At 63.8% G+C, this 19723-nt stretch overlaps 2 protein-coding genes across 5 annotated transcripts; both read left to right on the top strand.

Moving 5' to 3' along the window:
• The first annotated feature begins 1311 nt into the window (after nucleotides 1-1311).
• TONSL (tonsoku like, DNA repair protein) lies at nucleotides 1312-13908 on the top strand. 2 transcript variants are annotated; one of them, XM_025871356.2, is made up of 26 exons: nucleotides 1312-1386; nucleotides 1481-1576; nucleotides 1799-1941; nucleotides 2541-2724; nucleotides 3082-3211; nucleotides 3417-3588; nucleotides 3677-3791; nucleotides 4236-4381; nucleotides 4476-4628; nucleotides 4852-4977; nucleotides 5098-5278; nucleotides 6529-6611; nucleotides 6713-6802; nucleotides 7095-7167; nucleotides 7244-7407; nucleotides 7495-7618; nucleotides 7761-8509; nucleotides 8608-8684; nucleotides 9078-9231; nucleotides 9319-9397; nucleotides 9925-10226; nucleotides 10389-10560; nucleotides 11253-11428; nucleotides 11944-12017; nucleotides 12500-12633; nucleotides 13655-13908. In XM_025871356.2, the coding sequence occupies exons 1-26, from the start codon at nucleotides 1362-1364 to the stop codon at nucleotides 13846-13848; spliced, it is 4116 nt and encodes a 1371-aa protein (XP_025727141.2). In that variant the 5' UTR covers nucleotides 1312-1361; the 3' UTR covers nucleotides 13849-13908. The 2 variants fall into 2 exon arrangements, 1 of the variants encoding a protein (XP_025727141.2); XR_003208068.2 differs by lacking the exons at nucleotides 9925-10226; nucleotides 12500-12633; nucleotides 13655-13908.
• A 279-nt stretch (nucleotides 13909-14187) lies between these two features.
• VPS28 (VPS28 subunit of ESCRT-I) lies at nucleotides 14188-19669 on the top strand. Of its 3 annotated transcripts, none has more exons than XM_025871355.2 (10): nucleotides 14188-14305; nucleotides 16658-16724; nucleotides 17329-17357; nucleotides 17475-17512; nucleotides 17719-17808; nucleotides 18161-18266; nucleotides 18370-18471; nucleotides 19009-19062; nucleotides 19170-19261; nucleotides 19350-19669. In XM_025871355.2, exons 2-10 carry the CDS (start codon nucleotides 16688-16690, stop codon nucleotides 19465-19467), a joined length of 666 nt encoding a protein of 221 aa, XP_025727140.1. In that variant the 5' UTR covers nucleotides 14188-14305; nucleotides 16658-16687; the 3' UTR covers nucleotides 19468-19669. The 3 variants fall into 3 exon arrangements, with proteins under 3 accessions (XP_025727140.1, XP_025727139.1, XP_073749508.1); XM_025871354.2 differs by having other exon boundaries at nucleotides 14195-14305; nucleotides 16562-16724; XM_073893407.1 differs by lacking the exons at nucleotides 14188-14305; nucleotides 16658-16724; nucleotides 17329-17357; nucleotides 17475-17512 and adding an exon at nucleotides 17560-17627.
• The last annotated feature ends 54 nt before the right edge of the window (nucleotides 19670-19723 follow it).

Genomic DNA, 19723 nt, shown 5'->3' with positions numbered 1-19723 from the left:
GGAGCTGCCCCCACTGGGCCCCCCGCCCCACGGCCCCTGCTCAGTACTGCCCCATATACACATCTTTGCCCGATTGGTGGGAAGGCTGAGGCATAGCAAAGTGGGGTCCTCTCTGGCTGTCTTGTGAATGCCGAATGCTCCCAGCAGCTCTGGGGGGACTCCCTCCGCCCTTGGCCTGTTGAGCTGAGCCCGTCTCTACTTCCATGGCCTTGCTCTCCCACCCCTGCCCCATCTCCACCTTGCCCCTCACTGTGCTGCTCACACTCCACCAGCAGGCCCTCCAAGCAGCCCTTTCGGTTTCGGGGCCTTCCTGTTCTGCTCCCCATGCCCAGACCAAACTAGGGGCCTGCAGAGCACTTTATCCTTCCAAGAGAAGAGGGTTACCTGGGTCCAACTTCCCATCGCCTGCGCTTCCTCAGGCTCGGCTTTGCCCCCATCCCTGAAGTCTGGTCACTGGCCCTGGGCAGTCTTCCCTGGACCCAGAGACCCATCTACTCTCTACATCATTCCCTCCACCACAGGCCTTACGGTCCATGCACTGCCTCAGGGTTTCTACCCTATTGGGTCTGTTTCGATTTCCACAGAAAATAAATGCATCCACCATCCCACCCTTTCTGGCCCTCCTCTGGGGCCTTTGGACACCAGCCTTGGCACCCAGTGGGGACTGAAATCTCCAAGGCATGGCAGGTGTTTGGTTCTCGAAGCAGTGCGAGACACGACAGGCATTTAGAGGTCTGTGGCCTGGGTGCACCAAGCCCACAAGGTTTCAGCGTGTGTGCATTGAGGCAGAAGTGCCTTGCTCTGTTCAGTTTGGAAAACACATCCACCCACTTTTCCCGCACCAAGCCCTGGGGATTCGTGTCCGCGGCCGAGACGACTCTGTGGCTGCATTCGCGGTTGCTCCACAGGCTCTGTGAAAGAGGGCGTATTTGATTCCGTGCACCTGTCCAAGCACTCAAGGGTACTTGATCATAAATCCCTTCATCTCCTTTTATGTGAAAGCGGTGCGTCCCTCAGGTGAAGTCGCAGGTGTAGGTAGATTTGCGTGTGTGTGTGACGTTAGCGGCAGCACGCGGGCACAAGCCCAGGAGACCCCACCGCAAAGGTGACTGCGGGGCCGGGGAGGAACGTGGGGTGGGGCTCAGTTCCCACGCGGCCCCAGGAGTGTGGGGAGGTGCGCGGATCCCCCCGTCGCTCTCTCGCCGCCCTTCCCAAGTGAACGCCCCCCGGACTACAGCTCCCAGGATGCTTCGGGTGGCTGGACTACACTTCCCGGGATGCTCCGAGGCACGGGCGGGGCCTGGCGCGGCGCCGCGGCGGGAGCGCGGGAAGTCCGGATCCCCGCGCGCGGCTGCTTGAGCATGAACGTGGAGCGCGAGTTTCGCAGTGAGTCTCCCGGCCGGCTGTGGGGTCGGGAGCGGGTTTGGCCCGCCCGAGCGAAGGGGCTCAGCCTCCCGGCTTCGTCTCTCTCTCTCTGCAGAGCTGAGCAAGGCCAAGGCCAAGGCCCAGAGGAGCGGGCAGCTGCGGGACGAGGCCGTCCTCTGCCACCAGCTGGGGGAGCTCCTGGCCAGCCATGGTGCGTGCCCCGCGCCTGGTCCAGGTTGTGGTCCTGGACCGGGAGAGCTGGGGTGTTGGAGGTCGGGGGACACTCGGGGGCCGGAAGGGACGGGGACCCGCGGGAGGGGGGCGGGAACCTTGTTGAGCGAGCAGCCCAGGGCCGCCCCCCGCCGCGCTCGCCCGCGTAGCCCCTGGCTGACTGCCGGGCGGGGGCCGAAGCCTGCCGTGCCTGCCCGCCCAGGTCGCTACGCAGAGGCCCTGCGAGAGCACCAGCATGAGCTCCGGCTCCTGGAGAGCGTCGACGACCCCCTGGGCTGTGCCGTGGCCCACCGCAAGGTCGGAGAGCGACTGGCTGAGCTGGAGGATTACTCCGCTGCCCTGAAGGTGGGCGGAGCCTACCCCCACCCCCAGCACCCTTGCAACCCCATCCAGCCCTCCAGGGCCCACGCTTCCTGCTGGTCCCTTTCTGAGGAGGGAAGCACAGTCTTCAGTGTCTGACCTCTGGCTAGAGGAGGACACGCCTGGACATGGCCTTTTCTTCAGACAGCCCTGTGATGGGGGATTGTAGTCTGGTTCTTGGGTAGGCACATCAGAGCCTGTCCTAGGCGCCTGGGCCCAGCAACCGTTAGTGAACATAACACTTGGGCTGTGTTTGTGGGCCGGCTGGGGAGTTGGGCCCACTGTCCACGGAGGGCCTGCTCTGGCCCTGGCTAGTGCAGCTGCAGCAGCCCAGCTAACTCCCACTGTCTCTTCCTCATGATGATGTTGGCGGGTTGGAGTGGGGCACCAACCGTCCCCACAGGCAGCCCTTGGCATAGAAGAGATGGGACACGTGCAGCCTGGCTTTGGCATGCTCTGTGGGGCCTTGGGGGAGTAGGGGACTCTCCTGAGCAAAGGTAGGGACCTCCTGGAGATGGAGTACATAAGAGATGTGCTTGAGGTGGGGCAGGTTGGCTCACAGAGGCCGTTCCTTTGCACCCTAGCACCAGCATCGCTACTTGGAGCTGGCCCATTCTCTGTCCAATCACACTGAGGTGCAGAGGGCCTGGGCCACCATTGGCCGCACCTACCTGGACATCTTTGACCACTGCCAGTCACAGGACACGTTGCTGCAGGCGCAGACTGCCTTTGAGAAGAGCTTGGCTATTGTGGACGAGAAGCTGCAGGGTGAGTGGTCGTGGAGGCCTGCCTTCCCCAGCCTCTGGTTCCAGACCTGCTGGCCAAGGAGCCTGTAGCCTCACAGCCTGCCCGGTGTGCATGGCAGGTTCCACTGGTCTGGGCCCTCCCTTTATAAAGCTGAGATCTGTCCATCAGACCTCCCTTGAGGAGACGCATGGCCCGTGCTCCTCACAACCTCAGGTCTGGGCATTGTCTGCTCTGTGTCCGTTTGTGCTGTCTACAGCAGGACTCCTGGGCCCCTCAGTGTGAGACAGGTGGGGGAGAGGCTGCACAGACCCAGAGCTGGATGCCCCAAGTGGGCATGATGCCCCCCCGGCCACTGATGTGGGGGCGGGCATCTTCCAGGGACATTGGCCAGGCGGGAACTGAGCGAGATGAGGACCCGACTCTACCTCAACCTGGGCCTCACTTTCGAAAGCCTGCGGCAGATGGCGCCATGCAACGACTACTTCCGGAAGAGCATCTTCCTCGCCGAGTAAGGCCTCCGTCCCCAGAGGAAGGGGCCTCGTGAGAGTGCACCGCCCATCTGCCTTCCCCCGCCCCGTCAGTCTCCTCTGAGCAGAGGAGCCCCTGCACGGCTAGAGCGTGTCGGTGTTGGGGAAGGAGCGGCTGCATGTCAGCACTTCCAGTGCTCTCTGTGCTATCCCAGAGGCACTCTGAGCACCTGTCACCACCCGCAGGCAGAACCACCTCTACGAGGACCTGTTCCGTGCCCGCTACAACCTGGGTGCCATCCACTGGCGCCGAGGGCAGCACTCCCAAGCCATGCGCTGCCTGGAGGGGGCCCGAGAGTGTGCACGCGTCCTGAGGAAGGAGCTGATGGAGAGCGAGTGCTGCGTGCTCATCTCACAGGTGCCTGCTCTCACAGCTCTGGGCTTAACCCACCGAGGCGCTCGGCCTCCGCAGAGTCTGCACATCTCACCTTCCCTAACCCCCACAGATCCTCCAAGACCTGGGCGATTTTTTGGCTGCCAAAAGAGCCCTGAAGAAAGCCTACCGGCTGGGCTTCCAGAAGCCTTTGCAGAAGGCGGCAATCTGCCGGACCCTGAAATACGGTGAGTCTGGGGACCTGAGGGGCTGAAGTCCCCCAGAAGGGGCGGCGAGGTGGCAGCATCAGTGTGGAGCCTTTTCCTGCCCCCTCTTCTTGTTGGGAAGCGAGCCCCACTTTTCTGTGAGGGTTCAGCACAGTGTGTCAGAGGGTGGCGAGGTGGTCAGGAGCGCGGCTGGGCATTTGTACGTGAGCAGGATCCTCACTGGCAAAGTGGGGTCTTGTGTGAGGGGGGGGAGAGGGGCGCCAGGTGTGGCTTCCCTTGCAGGCCAGGTGCTTTCAGTTGTCATTTTTTCGTTTCCCTGGTCTCACGACCCCATGGGGTGCATTTCCTTACCGTCCCCTCTTACCAAGGGACGAGCAGGGCGTGGAGAGGGCGGCTGGCCCGCCTAAGAGGCAGCCAGGTCGGAGGTGCGCTGTCCCTGCCTTCACATGAGGCTCTTGTCTGCAGTGCTGGCCGTGGTCCAGCTGCAGGAGCAGCTGCAGGAGTCCGAGGGCAGCGACCCTCAGGTTGCCATGGGCATCTGTGAGCAGCTGGGGGACCTATTCTCCAAGGCAGGCGACTTCCCCAAGGCGGCTGAGGCCTACCAGAAGCAGGTGTGCGTCCCCTGCCAAGGTGGGAGGAAAGGGGCAGTGACACCCTGGCTGGCAAGGTGCAAGGCAGTGGTGGCCTCGCTATCTGCCTCCACAGCTGCATTTTGCAGAGCTGCTGGGCCGGCCAGGGCCCGAGCTGGCCATCATCCACGTGTCCCTGGCCACCACCTGGGGAGACATGAAGGACCACCGCCGGGCTGTGTCCCACTATGAACAGGAGCTGAGGCTGCGTGGTGGTGACGCTCTGGAGGTGAGCAGTGATGGTGCCCAGCCCTACGCAGGGTGCAGAGGGGCTCCAGGTAGGTCCCCACAGCTCTGCCTCAGGACAGCCACCCTTGAGTGGTGGGCATGGACAAGCATTCTCTTTCCAGGGCTGTTCCACGTGGGTGACAGTGGGGAGCTGGCCCTGGCTGGGGCCGGTTCAGTGGGGTGGGCAGCCACCACAACGCTCATCCTTCCTCCTCTTGCTGCAGGAGGCCAAGACCTGGTTAAACATCGCCCTGTCCCGGGAGGAGGCCGGTGACGCCTACGAGCTCCTGGCCCCATGCTTCCAGAAGGCTCTCAGCTGTGCCCAGCAGGCCCGGCGGCCCCAGCTGCAGGTCTGAAAGCCCCACGAGGACATCCCCTGCAGCCCGCCTGTCCTCGCCGCCCACCCCCTCTTCCCCCACTCGGGGCCTGCTGGCCCTGTGGCCCTGAGCCGGGGTTCCCCTGCTCCTCAGAGGCAGGTCTTACAGCACCTCCACACCGTGCAGCTAAGGCTGCAGCCCCAGGAGGCTCCTGACACCGCGGCCCGACTGCAGGAGCTGAGTGTTCCCAGAGACCAGGAGGAGGGCGACGAGGAAGAGAAGGAGGGTGACGGGGACACTCCAGAGGCCAGCGACGTGGAGCTCTCAGAGAGTGGTGAGGCCCAAACGCTGCCTTGGCTGCTGCGCCAGCCACCCCTGCCCTTCCCAACTGGCCCTTCCCCCCCCCCCCCTTCCCCCCTGGTCCCCCCCCCCGCCCTTCCCCCCTGGCCCTTCCTCCCAGCCCTTCCTCCCTGGCAATGGTTGGGGCTGGGCCCTTGGCTGGGGCGGGCGAGGGTGGAGCCCTCGTGGGGGCTGCTACCTGGCGTGTGACAGGAGGATCCAGCCCCGCGCAGGAAGGGCGTTCAGTACTGGTAGATGGAAGAGAGCTGTGTGCGGAGAGGCTGGGGCAGCCCCAGAACCTTCCTGGAGGAGCAAGTGATGGGAAGGCCAGTGGGCATCTGTGAGGGCAGGAGACGCAGGGTCAGGCCGGGAGAAATGGTACCATGAGAGGGAGGCACAGGGCGGGCAAGGTGGGAGGACAGACAGCACGTGGGCTGCCATGCATAGGCTGCGTGGTCCACCCTGTGGAAGGTGGAGGCAAGGGGCTGGGGCTGGGACCCTCGGGGCAGAGGCGGGCCAGGTGGTGGGTGCAGGCAGGCAGCTGAGAGGTGGTGGGTGGAAACCTGTCTTTGAGGCCGGGAGGAATCATTTCAGTTTTGAACTTGGGCGGCTTCCAGAACCTCTCCGGGAGAAGCCAAGGGCTGTGGGAAGTCTGTGCCTTACCTGAGAGGGGATTAGGCTGGGTGTCACTGGTGTGCAGGTGTAGGGAGCCACGGGAGAGTCAGGACCAAAGCAGGAGCTTCAGGCGACACCACTCAACAGGCGCTCGCAGTAAGAGGAGTTCAGGAAGGGGAAGAAGGTTCTAGCAAGGACCAGAGGCACAGGAGAAAGGACTGGGGTCAGGCAATGAGTGAGCTGGAGGCAGGTGCAGATGGGAAGGCCGGGGATGTACAGGTGGAAAGCACCTGGGTTCACAGGATGAACTGTCTGTAACGTGACCATGACTTAGTTCAACAAAGATGCTTCCCAGGAGGGGGGCAGACATCCGGGGCGGGAAGACCCAGAGCAGGGTCTGAGCATGGGGTGAGAGGTCAGCACTTGATGGACGGGGGGCCGGTGGGCAGAAAGGTCAGGTGCATCCCCTGCGGGCAAAGGGACTGCGGGCGGGGACAACCACAGGCAGGGCAGGGAGTGGGATGGCAGTTGGCACCAGACCTCCATCCTCCAGGTCTGGAAGGTCAGGGATCCTGGGGGCAGGGGGCACCGGGGCTTGGCTTACCTGGAGTGGGCTCGGCTCTGTTCCAGAGGGTGATTCTGAGGGCTGGTCCCAGCAGCTGGAGGAGGATGAGGAGCTGCAGGGCTGCCTAGGCCCGCAGCGGGTGAACAAGGTGAGGATGGTGTGAGGGCACTGTGTGGGCCCCCCCATGCTTGCCAGGACTGCCTGGTTCCCTTACACGTCTGCTCCCTGTCCTGGGGCAACTGTCCACAGTGGAACCGGCGCAATGACGTTGGGGAGACCCTGCTGCACCGAGCTTGCATCGAGGGTCGTCTGGGTCGTGTCCGGGACCTCGTAAGACAGGTGGGTCTGCTGTCTCATTCTAGGTACGCTGTGGGCCATAGCTGGGACTTTGTCCTGGAGTACGTGGTCCCCCACAAGAGGGTAGCACAGGGCATGGGGGCTGGGGGGTGCACCAGCCCTGCACAAGCCCCTACGGGGGCCTCCCTGAGATGAGGCGTCTCATGTGCCAACCATCTCTCTCTGCTGGGACCTGGGCCTGTGGGCCCGTTCTGGGCTTTGAGACCCAGGCTCTGGCCCTCCTGGAGCCTCAGCCCCACGGTGAGGCTGGGCTCTTTCTCGTCCTCGGTCACAGGGCCACCCTCTGAACCCTCGGGACTACTGTGGCTGGACGCCTCTGCACGAGGCCTGCAACTATGGGCATTTGGGTGAGTACCGGGCCAGGCCACACCATGGAGAGGGCCGACAAGGGCTGGGAGCTAGTCTGTGTCCCCTGGCCCGCAGACATTGTGCGCTTCCTGCTGGACCATGGGGCTGCTGTCGATGACCCAGGCGGCCAGGGCTGTGAGGGCATCACTCCCCTGCACGACGCCCTCCACTGCGGTCACTTTGAGGTAGCTGAACTGCTCATTGAACGGGGAGCATCCGTCACGCTCCGGACCATGAAGGTGAGTGGGGGAGGTGAGGGCCGGGCGGGCTCAGGCTGTGGCGGGGGGGGGTGCCCTTCCGGCCCCGCTCAGCTGGCGGCCACACAGGGGCACAGCCCGCTGGAGACGCTGCAGCAGTGGGTGAAGCTGTATGGCAAGGATCTGGACAGCGAGACCCGAGAGAAGGCTGGCGCCATGGAGAGGCTGCTCAGGGCGGCCTCCTCAGGCCAAGGCAAGTAGAGGCCTCTTCTGCCCCTGGGGACGCCTGTCCCTGGTCTGAGAGTGCCCTAGGCCCTGCTTCTCAGGGGCATTTTAGCATGGGTGGCCGGGACAGTGCTGGGCACTGCGTCATGCTAGATTCCGTCTCTCCACAGCCCCCCACAGCTCCCTGGCCTCCCACACCCTTCCACGCCACCATCTGTTCGACCCTGAGATCTCTCCTCCCTCGAGCCCCTGCCCAGGACCCCCAGAGACCTCTCGGGCCCTTGCCGGCGTCTCCCCAGGGCAGGCGGTTCTGGCTGTGGCCAGGCCTCGGAGGACCAGGCACAAGCTGGCCAGCAGCAGCAGCTCAGAGGGTGAGGACTACCCGGGCCCCCCCCGCCCCGCCCACAAGAGGCCCCGGCATTGTGTCCCGGCACAACAGGCCAAAGCCGGGGTGCCTGGCTCCACCAGCAACAGGGAGGCAGCAGCAGCGAGTGCTGCCCGGGCGGCCGTCCGAGGTGTGGGTGGGGCCCAGATCAGCCACCCTGGGCCCGGTCTGCCCTGGGGCTCAGGTGAGCCCACCTCGCACCGGGCGGCGCTTATCCCTGAGGAGGAGTGTCTGGTTGGGGACTGGCTGGAGGACGACTCCCCACTGACCCACAGCCGCCAGGATGGCTATCTGCCCCTCCCCCAGGGCAGTGGGGACAGCACCGTTCACAGTGGCTCAGGGTCAGGCAGCAGCAGGAGCCCTGGCCGGCTCTGGGCCCGGACCAGGCAGAGCCGGCTGCCCCATCTCAGGAGTTGGAATGCACCGGGCAGGGCAAGGGGAGACCGCAGCTCAGCCGCAGACCCTCCAAGGAGCCCTGACATCTCCAGGGCCTCGGGGCCCAGTGGGGACAGCCCGGCGGCAGGCCAGCCCTCGGTGGGTGCACCCCTCCGGTGGGAGCTGTGGGGTGGTGAGAGGGTAGACAAGTGTGTTTTCTGACTCAGCCTGTTGCCCCCCCCGCCCCCACCCACCAGGGTCCGTCCTTGCCGCCTCCCATCCGGGTACGAGTGCGAGTGCAGGATAGTCTCTTCCTCATTCCCGTCCCACACAGGTAAATAGCACCTGCCCTCCAAGTCCCTGTTCGCTTTGTGCCCCTGGGAGAACCCTCGAGTGTGCGTATCAGTTGGCGTGGGTAACAAGGACTCACTCGGACTGGATGTGTCACTGCTGCTGGCTGGGGGAGGTCAGAGAGCAGGGAAAGGGTGCCCTGCATGCGCATGGGCAGGGCCCTGGAGGGGTTAGGTCGGGCCCTATGGGCCCTAGGAAAAGCCTAGAAGAGCTGCAAGTATGTCAGGCTGCTGGGGGCGCGGGCATGTCCTGAGCAGGGGCAGGAGGAGGGGAGGCGCCAGATAAAGGGTCCGTAGACCCAGAGCAGGGACGAGGGTGGCCTTTCTTCAGCATGGGCAGGGTCCCGGCCAGCTCTGCTCTCCCTCTGTCCCTGCAGCAGGGAGACCCACTCTGTGGCCTGGCTAGCTGAGCAGGCTGCCGAGCGCTACTGTCAGGCCTGTGGGCTGCTGCCGAGGCTTGTCTTGCGAAAGGAGGGGGCCTTGCTGGCCCCACAGGACCCCATTCCTGATGTGCTGCAGAGCAACGAGGAGGTGAGCGGCAGGAGCCTGGGCCCCATGCACACAGAGAGTGCCCCAGCACTGGGTGCCCCTGGGCTGCTTACTGATGGTGCTTTGCAGGTGTTGGCTGAAGTCACTTCGTGGGACCTCCCCCCACTGACTGACCGCTACCGCAGGGCCTGCCAGAGCCTGGAGCAAGGTAGGGGCCGAAGAGAGCTGGAAGTGGCCTGGGCAGAGGGTCATGTTCCTGTGCCACTATCAGGTCTGGGGCCTCACGTCCCCGAGCCCCAGGGAGCCAGTGAGGCACGCTCCCTTTGCAGCTGGCCTCAGGTTTTCCTCCTCTATCTGGTGCCCACACATGTGGGTGGCAGGTGGGGGAAGATCGGTCCTGTTGGTGGTGGGACGACGTAGTCACCAGAGCCACCGAAGGCTAGGCCTGGGGTGGCTTTCCAGAGAAGCCTGACATGGGCAGTGTGGGATGTGGGGGTGGCTGGCAGGGGTTTGGGCCCTGCCCAGGAGGGCCTGACAAGGCAGAGAGTGGTCATCCCCACCCACCAGCCATGCGTTGGGGCTCCCACAATGCTGGGTCTCCAGGCTGTGGGAGTGGGCTCTGCAGCAGCTCTGGTGGGTGTCCCAGGGCTCACGAGTGAGGGGGGCCTGTTTGGTGGGCCCCCAGGACTCACAGGGCAGAGCAGCAGGCTCTGGTGACACCCATCCCCTCCCCAGAGGAGCACCAGGAGGTGCTGCAGGCCATGGATTGCCAGGGCTCCGGCCCCTCGTTCAGTGCCTGCTCCCTGGCCCTGCGCCAGACCCAGCTCACCCCACTGTTGCGGGCCCTCAAGCTGCATACAGCGCTCCGGGAGCTGCACCTGGCAGGGAACCGGCTGGGGGACGGATGTGCTGCTGAGCTGCTGGCCGCCCTGGGCACCATGCCCAGCCTGATCCTCCTAGATCTCTCTTCTAATCACTTGGGCCCCGAAGGCCTACGCCAGCTTGCCACAGGCCTCCAGGGGCAGACCACCTTGCAGGTAGAAGAAGCATGGGGAGCAGCAGGCCGGCCCTAGGGCGGCATCAGAACATTTACATTTGGCCCATCATTGGGTGGGAAGGCGCACTTGAGTGCTGGCCACTGCCCAGCTCTGGGACAGCAAGGAGACCAGATCCTCCAGAGGGGCCCATGTCTTCCACAGAACTTGCAGGAGCTGGACTTAAGCATGAACCCCCTCGGGGATGGCTGTGGCCAGGCCCTGGCACTCATCCTGCAGGCCTGCCCCTCACTCAGTACCTTGCCTCTCCAAGCCTGTGGCTTTGGCCCCAGCTTCTTCCTGAGCCACCAGGCAGCCCTAGGTACTGCCTTCCAAGGTGAGCTGACGGACATGTTCACGTCCTGGCCTCCAGTTGTCAGAAGGGTACATCCAGGGGCAGACAGCCTTGTGCCAGAGGGGCCCCCAGGGCACAGGGCCTGCTGTCTAGGAGCACGTCGCTGGACGTGCTGGGCCTGCCTGGGCTCAGGGGCATTCCTCTAGGACATGCCGTGGGCCACCATCGCAATACCCCTGTTCTCACCAGCTCTGAGTGTTCTGTTTGCCTTAGACAATTCCACCATAGACACACCGAGGCTGCAGAGAACCTCGGTCCCAGTACTGAGAAACTGGGAACTGGGAGTCCTCCAGGGGGGTTTTCTGCAGAGGTGGTGGGCCAGGAAGTGGAACTCAGGGGTGTGAGCGCACAGTGGGGGAGAAGCTGGGGTTGGGCAGCAGGTGGTGTTCCCCACCCCCCACCCCATCATGCACAGACATCCCGGCCCAGGGCCTGTCTCAGGCCGCCTGTCCTGTCTCAGGTGCGGAGAGGCCCAGGGATGGTGGGGAGTAGCTGGGCTCAGAAGTCTGGCCCTGCCCACTCCTCGCCTGGGCAGGAGCTACCCCACTTCCGCGCGCACAAAATCTCGGATGATAGCTTCCCCAGTGGGGTCATGAGGGTGTTGGGCCTAGGACTGCAGCTGGGCTGAGGTGGTGATCATGTGTGGCTGACAGAGGTTCTGGTCCCCCGTACAGATGCCAGGCACCTGAAGACGCTGTCGCTGTCCTACAACAGCCTGGGTTCCGCTGCCCTGGCCCACGCCCTACAGAACCTGCCTGCCCGCACCCTCCAGCGCCTGGAGCTTAGCTCCGTGGCAGCCAGCAAGGGTGACTTGGGCCTCATGGAGCCTGTGGTCAGATACCTGACCAAGGTATGTCTGTGGTTGGCGGGGGTGCCGAAGCAAAGCAACCCCGGGCCATCCAGCCTCCGGTCCCACAGCTGACACCGGGCAGGGGTGGGAGCAGCCTGGGAAGGGGGTTGCACGTTCAGAAAGAACAGCTGTGGGAATGCTGCCTGCCACAAGCTGTGAATTCCTGGCCAGCAGCAAAGGTGCCCGGGACCCAGTGCAGCTTCCCTGCCCCAGGCAGGTCCCAAGGTCTTGCCAGGGCTTCCAGGGCTCTCTCCCTTGGCTCTTCCATGTGGGGCTGGTCCCTGTGATTTTCACGTGCCAAGTGTGACTTATACCTGGAAGGGGAGGTGTTTCCTTTTGATCTGCAAATTGAAGGGATACTGCTCCCCTCTGGTGCATTGGGGGTCAGGCAGACTTTGCCCCCTTGTTCCCAAGGAGGAAGGAAGGTATCTGACCTGGGTATGGCCTTTGCTGGGAGGCAGGGAGGGCAGGCCCCCCACTCAGACCAGGCCCCCTTGGGCCTCTGCTTTGTCTAGGAAGGCTGTGTACTAGCTCACTTGAGCCTGTCTGCAAACCACCTGTGTGACAAGGCAGTGAGAGACCTGAGCAGGTAATCCATTCCTACGCCATTCTGAAGGGGGTCTGGTGTCAAGGCTCAGCACCCTGGGGGAGCTAGGTCAGGCAGGGAAGGGGTACCAGCTTCTCCCCCAAGTGTGTCCCAGGACCTAGCTCCTTCCAGATTCAATCCTGCCTCCTCCTGGCCTTCTTCCCACACGGCTGAGGCTCCTGAGAGCCTTTCCCATCGCCCTTTGTGCAACAGCCCATACAGGGGCCACTCATGATCCTCCAGCCTCAGCTGGCTCTTGGCAGTGTTGGGCACTCAAGCCAGGCAGGCATCCCCAGGCCTGGGCCTTGGCAGTGTCCAGCTAGCCCTGGGGAAGTACTTGCACCTGTGTCACTGGGGGCAGGGGGGCGGGGGGCTGTGGGGCCTGGCCTATGGCTCCCAGAGCGGTGGTTTGTCTGGAGCAGCTTTCTCTAGTGTTGGGGGCCTCCCTCCCTGGAGGCCGACCACTTCTTCCCCTGTCATTTCAGATGTCTTCCTTGCTGCCTCTCACTCACTTCACTGGACCTGTCTGCCAACCCTGAGATTAGCGGTGTTGGCCTGGAGGAGCTTCTGTCTGCCCTGCAGCTGCGGCCCCAAGGCCTCAGCTTCCTTGGCCTGTCAGGTGAGCTTGGGTACCTACCTGAGGCCCAGGTGCCTCCTCTGTATGGGTTGTCACTGCCACAGCCAGATGGCAAGGGTGGGCTGGGTCCCCCGAGGTTGACACAATGGGGGACAGTGACAGTGACCAAAGTGACTGAAAGGGGGTGTGAGCCCAGCTCCTAAAACAATGGGGCAGGAGGAACATGGGATCTCTGCTTTTAACCTGTTCAGCCTGACCCTGAGACCATAGTAGCTGGGGATCCCCTTTCACGAGGATTTCCTAATTACCATTGGCAAGAGGATGGAGTTCAAGGTCAGGGTGGCAAAAGCTTGCCACCAAGGGATCTTCCTGGCAGGGGCTGCCCGGGGCCCTACCGCCCAGCCTGTGGTGTCCTAGCTTGTTCTCATTCTGGCCACACCCGGGCACGGTACCAAAGCTGTTTCGAGGACGAGCCCAGGAGACACTGCTTTGGTGAACTGGCCACCCGTAGCGCTGGGGCAGGAGTACCGGGCTTCGCCCTCCAGGACCAGGACTGGGAGGGGTGTGCGCACAGGGAACGCCTGGGAGCCCCGGCCCGGGAAGGCTGCTGGGCGGCCTGCGCACAGCTGAGGGGCTGCTCCGCACCCACCTGCCTCTGTACCGTCCCCTCCCCTCGCGCCCTAGGGCCCTGAGCCTCCTGGGCGCTCCGGCCTCCCTGGAGCTCGGCGTCCTCTTGAGACCCACGGGCACCCCTGCTGCGTCCCTTTTATGGGTGGAGAGGCCCAGGCATTGTCCTACAGGGCGGCACGGCTGTGGCCGCAGCGTGCTTTAGCCGGGGTCCGGCCGGCCGCCTGCCGGCTCCGACGGGGCCCACAGACCCGGGAGGCCCCCGGGAGCACGCACCCCTGCCCGGAGTGCGTGGGGGGCCTCGCGGGGCCTCTGCCACGCCCCGAGCGGTAGCCCTCGGGGCCTCAGGGGAGGTGCGTCTCTTCCGAGGGCCCACGGGCGTGGGGCTCGGGAGGGCTCCGGCCCCCTGACGTCTGCTCCCGCCTCCGCTCTGCAGGCTGCGCCGTCCAGGGCCCCCTGCGCCCGGGCCTCTGGGACCAGATCGCGGCACACGTGCGGGAGCTCCAGCTGTGCAGCAGGCGCCTCTCCCCCGAGGACCGGGCGGCCCTGCGCCGGCTGCTGCCCGGCCAGCCGGGCCCCGGCGCCTGCACCCTGGACCGAGGGCCCAAGCTCTTCTTCAGGCGCCTGTGAGCGGCCGGCGCTGCCCGCTGCGCCCCCCGCCCCCCACGCCTCAAATAAACGGACGCTGCTGCCGCCGCCGCCGCCGCTGCTGCCTGAAGGGCGGGTGGGAGGCGGGAAGCGGGGTTCGCGTTGCTGGAGGGAGAGCGCGCTGGGATGGAGGGCAGTTCCGGTCACTTAGAGGCCCCGTGGGCGCAGGCCACGCCTTCCCCGCCAGGGGCTCTGCCCGCCTCGCGGGCCGCCCGCCCCGGGCCGCTCGGGGGGCGGGGCCCGGCCGTTCCCGGCGCGCGCAGGCGCGGACGCCGGGCGGCCGTCGACCGGGGGAGAGGCGGGCTCAGACGCAGACCTCGGGGATTGAGCGCAGATGGGGGCGTGTGTGCGCAGGCGCAGGCGTGGAGGCGAGCGCCGAGCGGTCGACCCGGAGCGCCGCAGCGCGGCGCCGTCCCCCCGACCGGCGGAGCCCGCCCAGGTACCCCGGGCCGGCGGGGGTGGGGCGGGGTGCCGAGAAAGGGCCGGCCGAGCCCAACGGGGAGAGGCGACGCCGGGCTCGGTCCGCGGGCGTCCCATGCATTCCTCGTGGGGGGGGGGGGTACTCGCCGGCGGCCGGGCCCCGCGCAGGCCGGGCCCCCGGGGTGTGCCGCGTTCGGGGCGCCTCCTTGCCCGCTGGGGCCTGGTAGCAGCCCGAGCGGCGTCTACACGGTCAGACGTGGGCATCGTCGAGAAACCCGCTTTTCGGGTCCGCGTCCGGCTTGTGACACGCCGCCGGGGGACGCTGGTTTCCGCGACCGAGTGGAATCCCCGGTACAGCTACGAGCGACTGCTCGCGCCTCCGCTCTTTCCGGGCCCGTCCTGGAAGCCCGCGGCGCGGTGGCCGAACAGCCTCCCCGCCGCCACCCAGTGGGCTCCTGTCCGTCGTCTGCCCTCCCGACCGCACCCCTCCGTCTCGGAGACGCGCCCCTTAGCTTGGGCCGCGTTGCCCTTGCCCAGCCCCTGTGCCCTGGGTCCCCGAGGGCTCCGGCCTGCGCTGCTTTCTCTCGTCGTTCCCCTATTAACCGTCCCGCGTGCGGCGCGCCCCGCCGCCGTGTCATGGCTCAGCCCTGCCGGCCTGGGCCTCTCCTCTAACTTCGGCTGCCCCGGCCCGCCTCCCCCCCCCCCCCCCCACCCCCCGCACATCAGCACCCGCGCTCGCTTTCTTGCAAGCCTGCGCCTCTTCCCTCTTCAGCTCAGGCCGCCTTACTGGTCATTGGCCCAGACACGGGTATTGTTCTCGATTCCTTTTTATTTTTTTAATTTTTTTAAAGATTTTATTTATTTGACAGAGAGAGACACAGCGAGAGAGGGAACACAAGCAGGGGGAGTGGGAGAGGGAGCAGCAGGCTTCCCGCCGAGCAGGGAGCCCGATGCGGGGCCTGATCCCAGGACCCCGGGACCATGACCTGAGCCGAAGGCAGACGCCCAACAACTGAGCCACCCAGGCGCCCCTTGATTCCTTTTTAATTAACGTCCCGTTTCAAATACTTAAGTGGGTCTGGTGGTTTCACGTCCAAAGCATGTCTGGAACTGGCTCCAGCCAGTGCATCAGCTTCCTGAGTGGGCAAGACCCTCCCAGGGGTCTCACGCCTTCTGTTCTTTCCCAGCCCACTGCCTGCCTGGGAGCCTCAGGAGCTTGTCTTCAGCCCGTCAGTAGCTTCTGCTGTATTACTATAAAACTCCCTCTCCTGGCCTGTAACAGCTGTGCACTTAGATCCAGTCTGTCCATCTTCGTTCAGAAAACCCTCTCTCCCACTTGTCTGTTCCTCTCCCTGCGTCTCTCTGTAAAGGCCTTGAGTTATGTGTGCTTCTCTCTCTGCCCAAGTGCTCCTCTCCAGGTCTTCTGAGGACTGCCACTGCTCTGAGATGCCCGGCGGGACCCACTTCCTCCTGACACTCTCTAGGGCAGAGCTGCACATAGTGCCCTGTGTGTTCATCACTAGCGTATAGGCCAGCCAGGTCTGAGGGCCCAGAGGGGGTCCTGCACCACCAGCCAAGAGGGTCCTTGCCTTCACATGGGACAGGAAATCAAACCTGAGCCGGGAGAAAGTGAGAGCAGAGCTTACAGAATAGCATAAGTGATAGAATATAGCAGATGGAGCATCTAGGAAACTCAGGAAAGAAAAGTGAGTCTCTCCTTTGCCTGGGGTCTGGGGTATGTGTCCTCTCAGGTATCCGGGAACTGGTCGGAACAAAGATAGGTGTCCTCCATAAATGAATTGTACCCTGGAACCAGGGGGTCTTGGCATCAAAATGTCTAGAGTCAGTGGTCTGAGATATGCACAGGACAGCCTCACCCAGCCACTCCTTAGAAGTTATCTGCCGTGCTGGAAGACCGCAAAGCAATCAATAACTCCTTGACCTTTACAATGAGGACACACGTTATTTGTACTATAAGGTCTGTACAAGGTGCGGGTGCAGATCCTAGCAAGGATAGAGCAGGACTGGGCGCCTGGGTGGCTCAGTCAGTTAAGCGTCTGTCTTCGGCTCAGGTCATGATCTTGGGGTCCTGGGATCGAGCCCCACATCGGGCTTCCTGCTCAGCAGGGAATCTGCTTCTCTCTCACTGTCTACCTTGCTCATGCTCTCTGGCTCTCCTTCTCTCTCAAATAAATAAAATCTTAAAAAAAAAAAAGTAGAGCGGGAAAAGGAGCAGAAAAGTAGTTCTTCATGGAATTCTGTTTCCCTGTCTCAGGCATTCCTCATCTGACTGCTGAGGGCAGGGAAACTCTCCGTGAGGCCCAGGAGTGTTAGGGGTCACCTTTGAGTTAGCACTGGCTCTACTCCTTAGGTCTTTGCTGTGGCCACCTGAGCCTGCAGGATGTTTCACGGGATCCCAGCCACTCCGGGCATGGGAGGTGAGTGTGGCCCAAGGTGGGCCCAGGGACTCAAAGGGCCAAGCTTTCAGCCCCTGCTGCAGAGGCCAGCAGTTGTGGGGAAGTCTATAAGTGTCTCCCTCAGGCAGCCTCAGTGGGCAGCTGGGGTCTGGTGCATTTCATCACCAGGGGACCCAGAGAGGACCTCCAGGTGGGGCCAGCTGGGCACAGAGATAACGACTTTAGCCTGGTTGGAACCTCAGGGGGTCCTGGGCATCCTGGAGTCAAGCCAGGGGAAAGGTCACAAAGCATGTTACAAATGTCCCCTGTGCCCCGTCACTGTACCGTAAGCAAGGTGTGGTCACCCCGCTGTAGAGTGAGGTAGCTGAGGGCCAGCTGTGGAACGGGGGAGCCAGGTGTGGCCTCCCAGCCTCAGAGGCTTATCTTCTGCTTGGGCCCCCCGCCCACAAATTGGTGGGGTGCTGAAGTTAGAATCCCATCCTGCAGCTCCCTCTGGGCTCTTTGGGAGGTTTCACAGGGTGAGGCCTTGGGTGGGCTGCTGAAATGGGGCTGGGGCCAGGGCCAGTGGACAAGCCCCCTGGGGTCGCTGTTGTGGCCAGCCTGCTAGCTCTCTGCTCTGTTGCAGCACCTGGAAACAAGCCTGAGCTCTATGAGGTGAGTGGTGGACGCCCACCTGGCCAGCACTGGCCAATAGCAAACCCTGTGTGAGCCCCACCCAGACCCTGAAGCCACACTGGTCCCGCTGGCTGACACACTGCCTGTCTCCAACAGGAAGTGAAACTGTACAAGAACGCCCGGGAGCGGGAGAAGTGAGTCCAGCCCCAGCCCCCCGAGTAGCTTCCCCCAACCCTAAACCACCCCACACTGAGGTCAGGAGGACATGGGATCAGGCCGGGGAAACAGTTCCCAAGGAGCCTCTGCCAGGCAGGTCAAATAGAGCTTCACCCTGGGACAGCGGGCACTGTGGGCTTTGGGGGCCTTGGCAGCCGTGGCCCGATGGACTCACTACCCTCAGGTATGACAACATGGCGGAGCTGTTTGCAGTTGTGAAGACAATGCAGGCTCTGGAGAAGGCGTACATCAAGGACTGCGTCACCCCCAACGAGTGAGCTCTCTGTCCTTGCACCAGAGTCACAAGCACCAATCCTTGGAGGCTTGTTTCTGCCCTCCAGGGCCTGGGCGCTCAGTAGGAAGCAAGAGCAGGGGTCTGAGTCCTGGGGATTCATATGGTTCGACACCGTTAGTGTGGCAGCTGTATTTTGGCCACCCCCGTCCCTTCTGTTTAGTCTCCTCTCAAGCTCTCTTATCGAGACCCCTGGGGAAGCCTCAGCCTTCAGTGGCCCATCTCTGATCTGCCACTCGGCCCTCCAGGAGGCTGCCCTGTGTCTGGGTGGGCCGTGGGAGAGCAGGATCTGTGGGCAGGGCCAGCCTGGTGCTCAGGGCATCCCTCTCTCTAGGTACACTGCAGCCTGTTCCCGGCTCCTGGTCCAGTACAAAGCTGCCTTCCGGCAGGTTCAGGGCGCAGAAATCAGCTCCATTGATGAATTCTGCCGCAAGTTCCGTGTGAGTGAGCAGGCTGAGGGAGCAGGAGGTGGGACGGGTGGGTGCTGTTGTGAAGGGGCCAGGCCTGTGAGGCCCAGTACCCACGGCATCTCCGCCCCCTCAGCTGGACTGCCCACTCGCCATGGAGAGGATCAAGGAGGACCGACCTATCACCATTAAGGATGACAAGGGCAACCTGAACCGCTGCATTGCCGATGTTGTCTCGGTGCGCCCCACAGACTCCAGGGACCCACAGCGGGGGGGTGGTGGCCAGGAGGGCCCATGCTCCCTGCTGTGGCCACACGCGTACACAGAAGCCTGGGGCTCCCAGAGCTGCACAGCACTCAGACCCATCGGGCAGGGGTCTCCGTAGCTGGGAATGAAAGGGCCGGGCAGGCCTTTCTCCCAGGGCAGCATCCAGGAGAGGCCCCTGTGGGATGCACCCAGGGTCAGCACAGCCAGAGGCTCCCATGCACACACAGCCCCAGGAGGCATAGCCAACAAAGGGCCACGGACACCAGCAGCCTTCCTGCGGGCCAGGTGGCATATGGAGGACCTCACAGGCTGTGGAGATGGGTGCAGTAGGGACCCAAGTGACCAGACTGCTGAGGAGAGAGGCTGAGGAGGGAGACAGTGGGGACTGGGTGGGGACCGGCCTGGGCCAGGGCCTGCAGAGGAAACCAGGCTTGTGGGCTGCGAGGGTACCCCACCCTCGGCCCCCTGGGCTGGGTCTGTGGCCCCTCACACACACACTCGTCCCCAGCTCTTCATCACAGTGATGGACAAACTGCGCCTGGAGATCCGTGCCATGGATGAGGTGTGGCTCCTGGCAGGGACAGAGGGTTGGAAGGGTGGCTCGGAGGTGGGAGCAGCAATAGGGAGGGGAGGGCGCCTGGCATAGGAAGCCCAGCATCCTGTCCACAGATCCAGCCTGACCTGCGGGAGCTGATGGAGACGATGCACCGCATGAGCCACCTGCCCCCTGACTTCGAGGGCCGCCAGACCGTCAGCCAGTGGTGAGTATCCCTGCCCCGATCCTTCGCTCCGCTCTCGAGGACCGAGAAGCCCTTCCCCTGTGCACACCTCAGCACCGTGCTCCCACAGGCTGCAGACCCTGAGCGGCATGTCGGCCTCTGATGAGCTGGATGACTCCCAGGTGCGCCAGATGCTCTTTGACCTGGAGTCGGCCTACAACGCCTTCAACCGCTTCCTGCATGCCTGAGGCCTCCCTGTCCCGGGTGTCTGGGGAGGAGGGCTCTCAGGTGGGCCCAGTACAGGGCTGCAGGTGCGCTGCATGCCTGACCCCCCGATGGTCTGCATGTGTCCCGCTGTCCATAACAGCTCCATGTGTGTCTGTCCATGGTGTCTCAACCCTGGAGCCTCCTCCCTGCCCTCCCTGGAATAAAGACACTTTCTGACCCCCCTGCTGCTGTGGGCTGCTCTCCCCCAGCTAGGCCTGCCCTGCCTGTTTGCCTTCC

Source organism: Callorhinus ursinus, unplaced genomic scaffold, assembly GCF_003265705.2.
Source record: "Callorhinus ursinus isolate GAN/ISIS: 27379988/994484 unplaced genomic scaffold, GSC_fseal_2.0 scaffold5, whole genome shotgun sequence".
Classification (NCBI taxonomy): Eukaryota; Metazoa; Chordata; class Mammalia; order Carnivora; family Otariidae; genus Callorhinus; species Callorhinus ursinus.
Note: the sequence above shows the minus strand (reverse complement) of the source record. Positions and strands in the feature narration are given on the sequence as shown.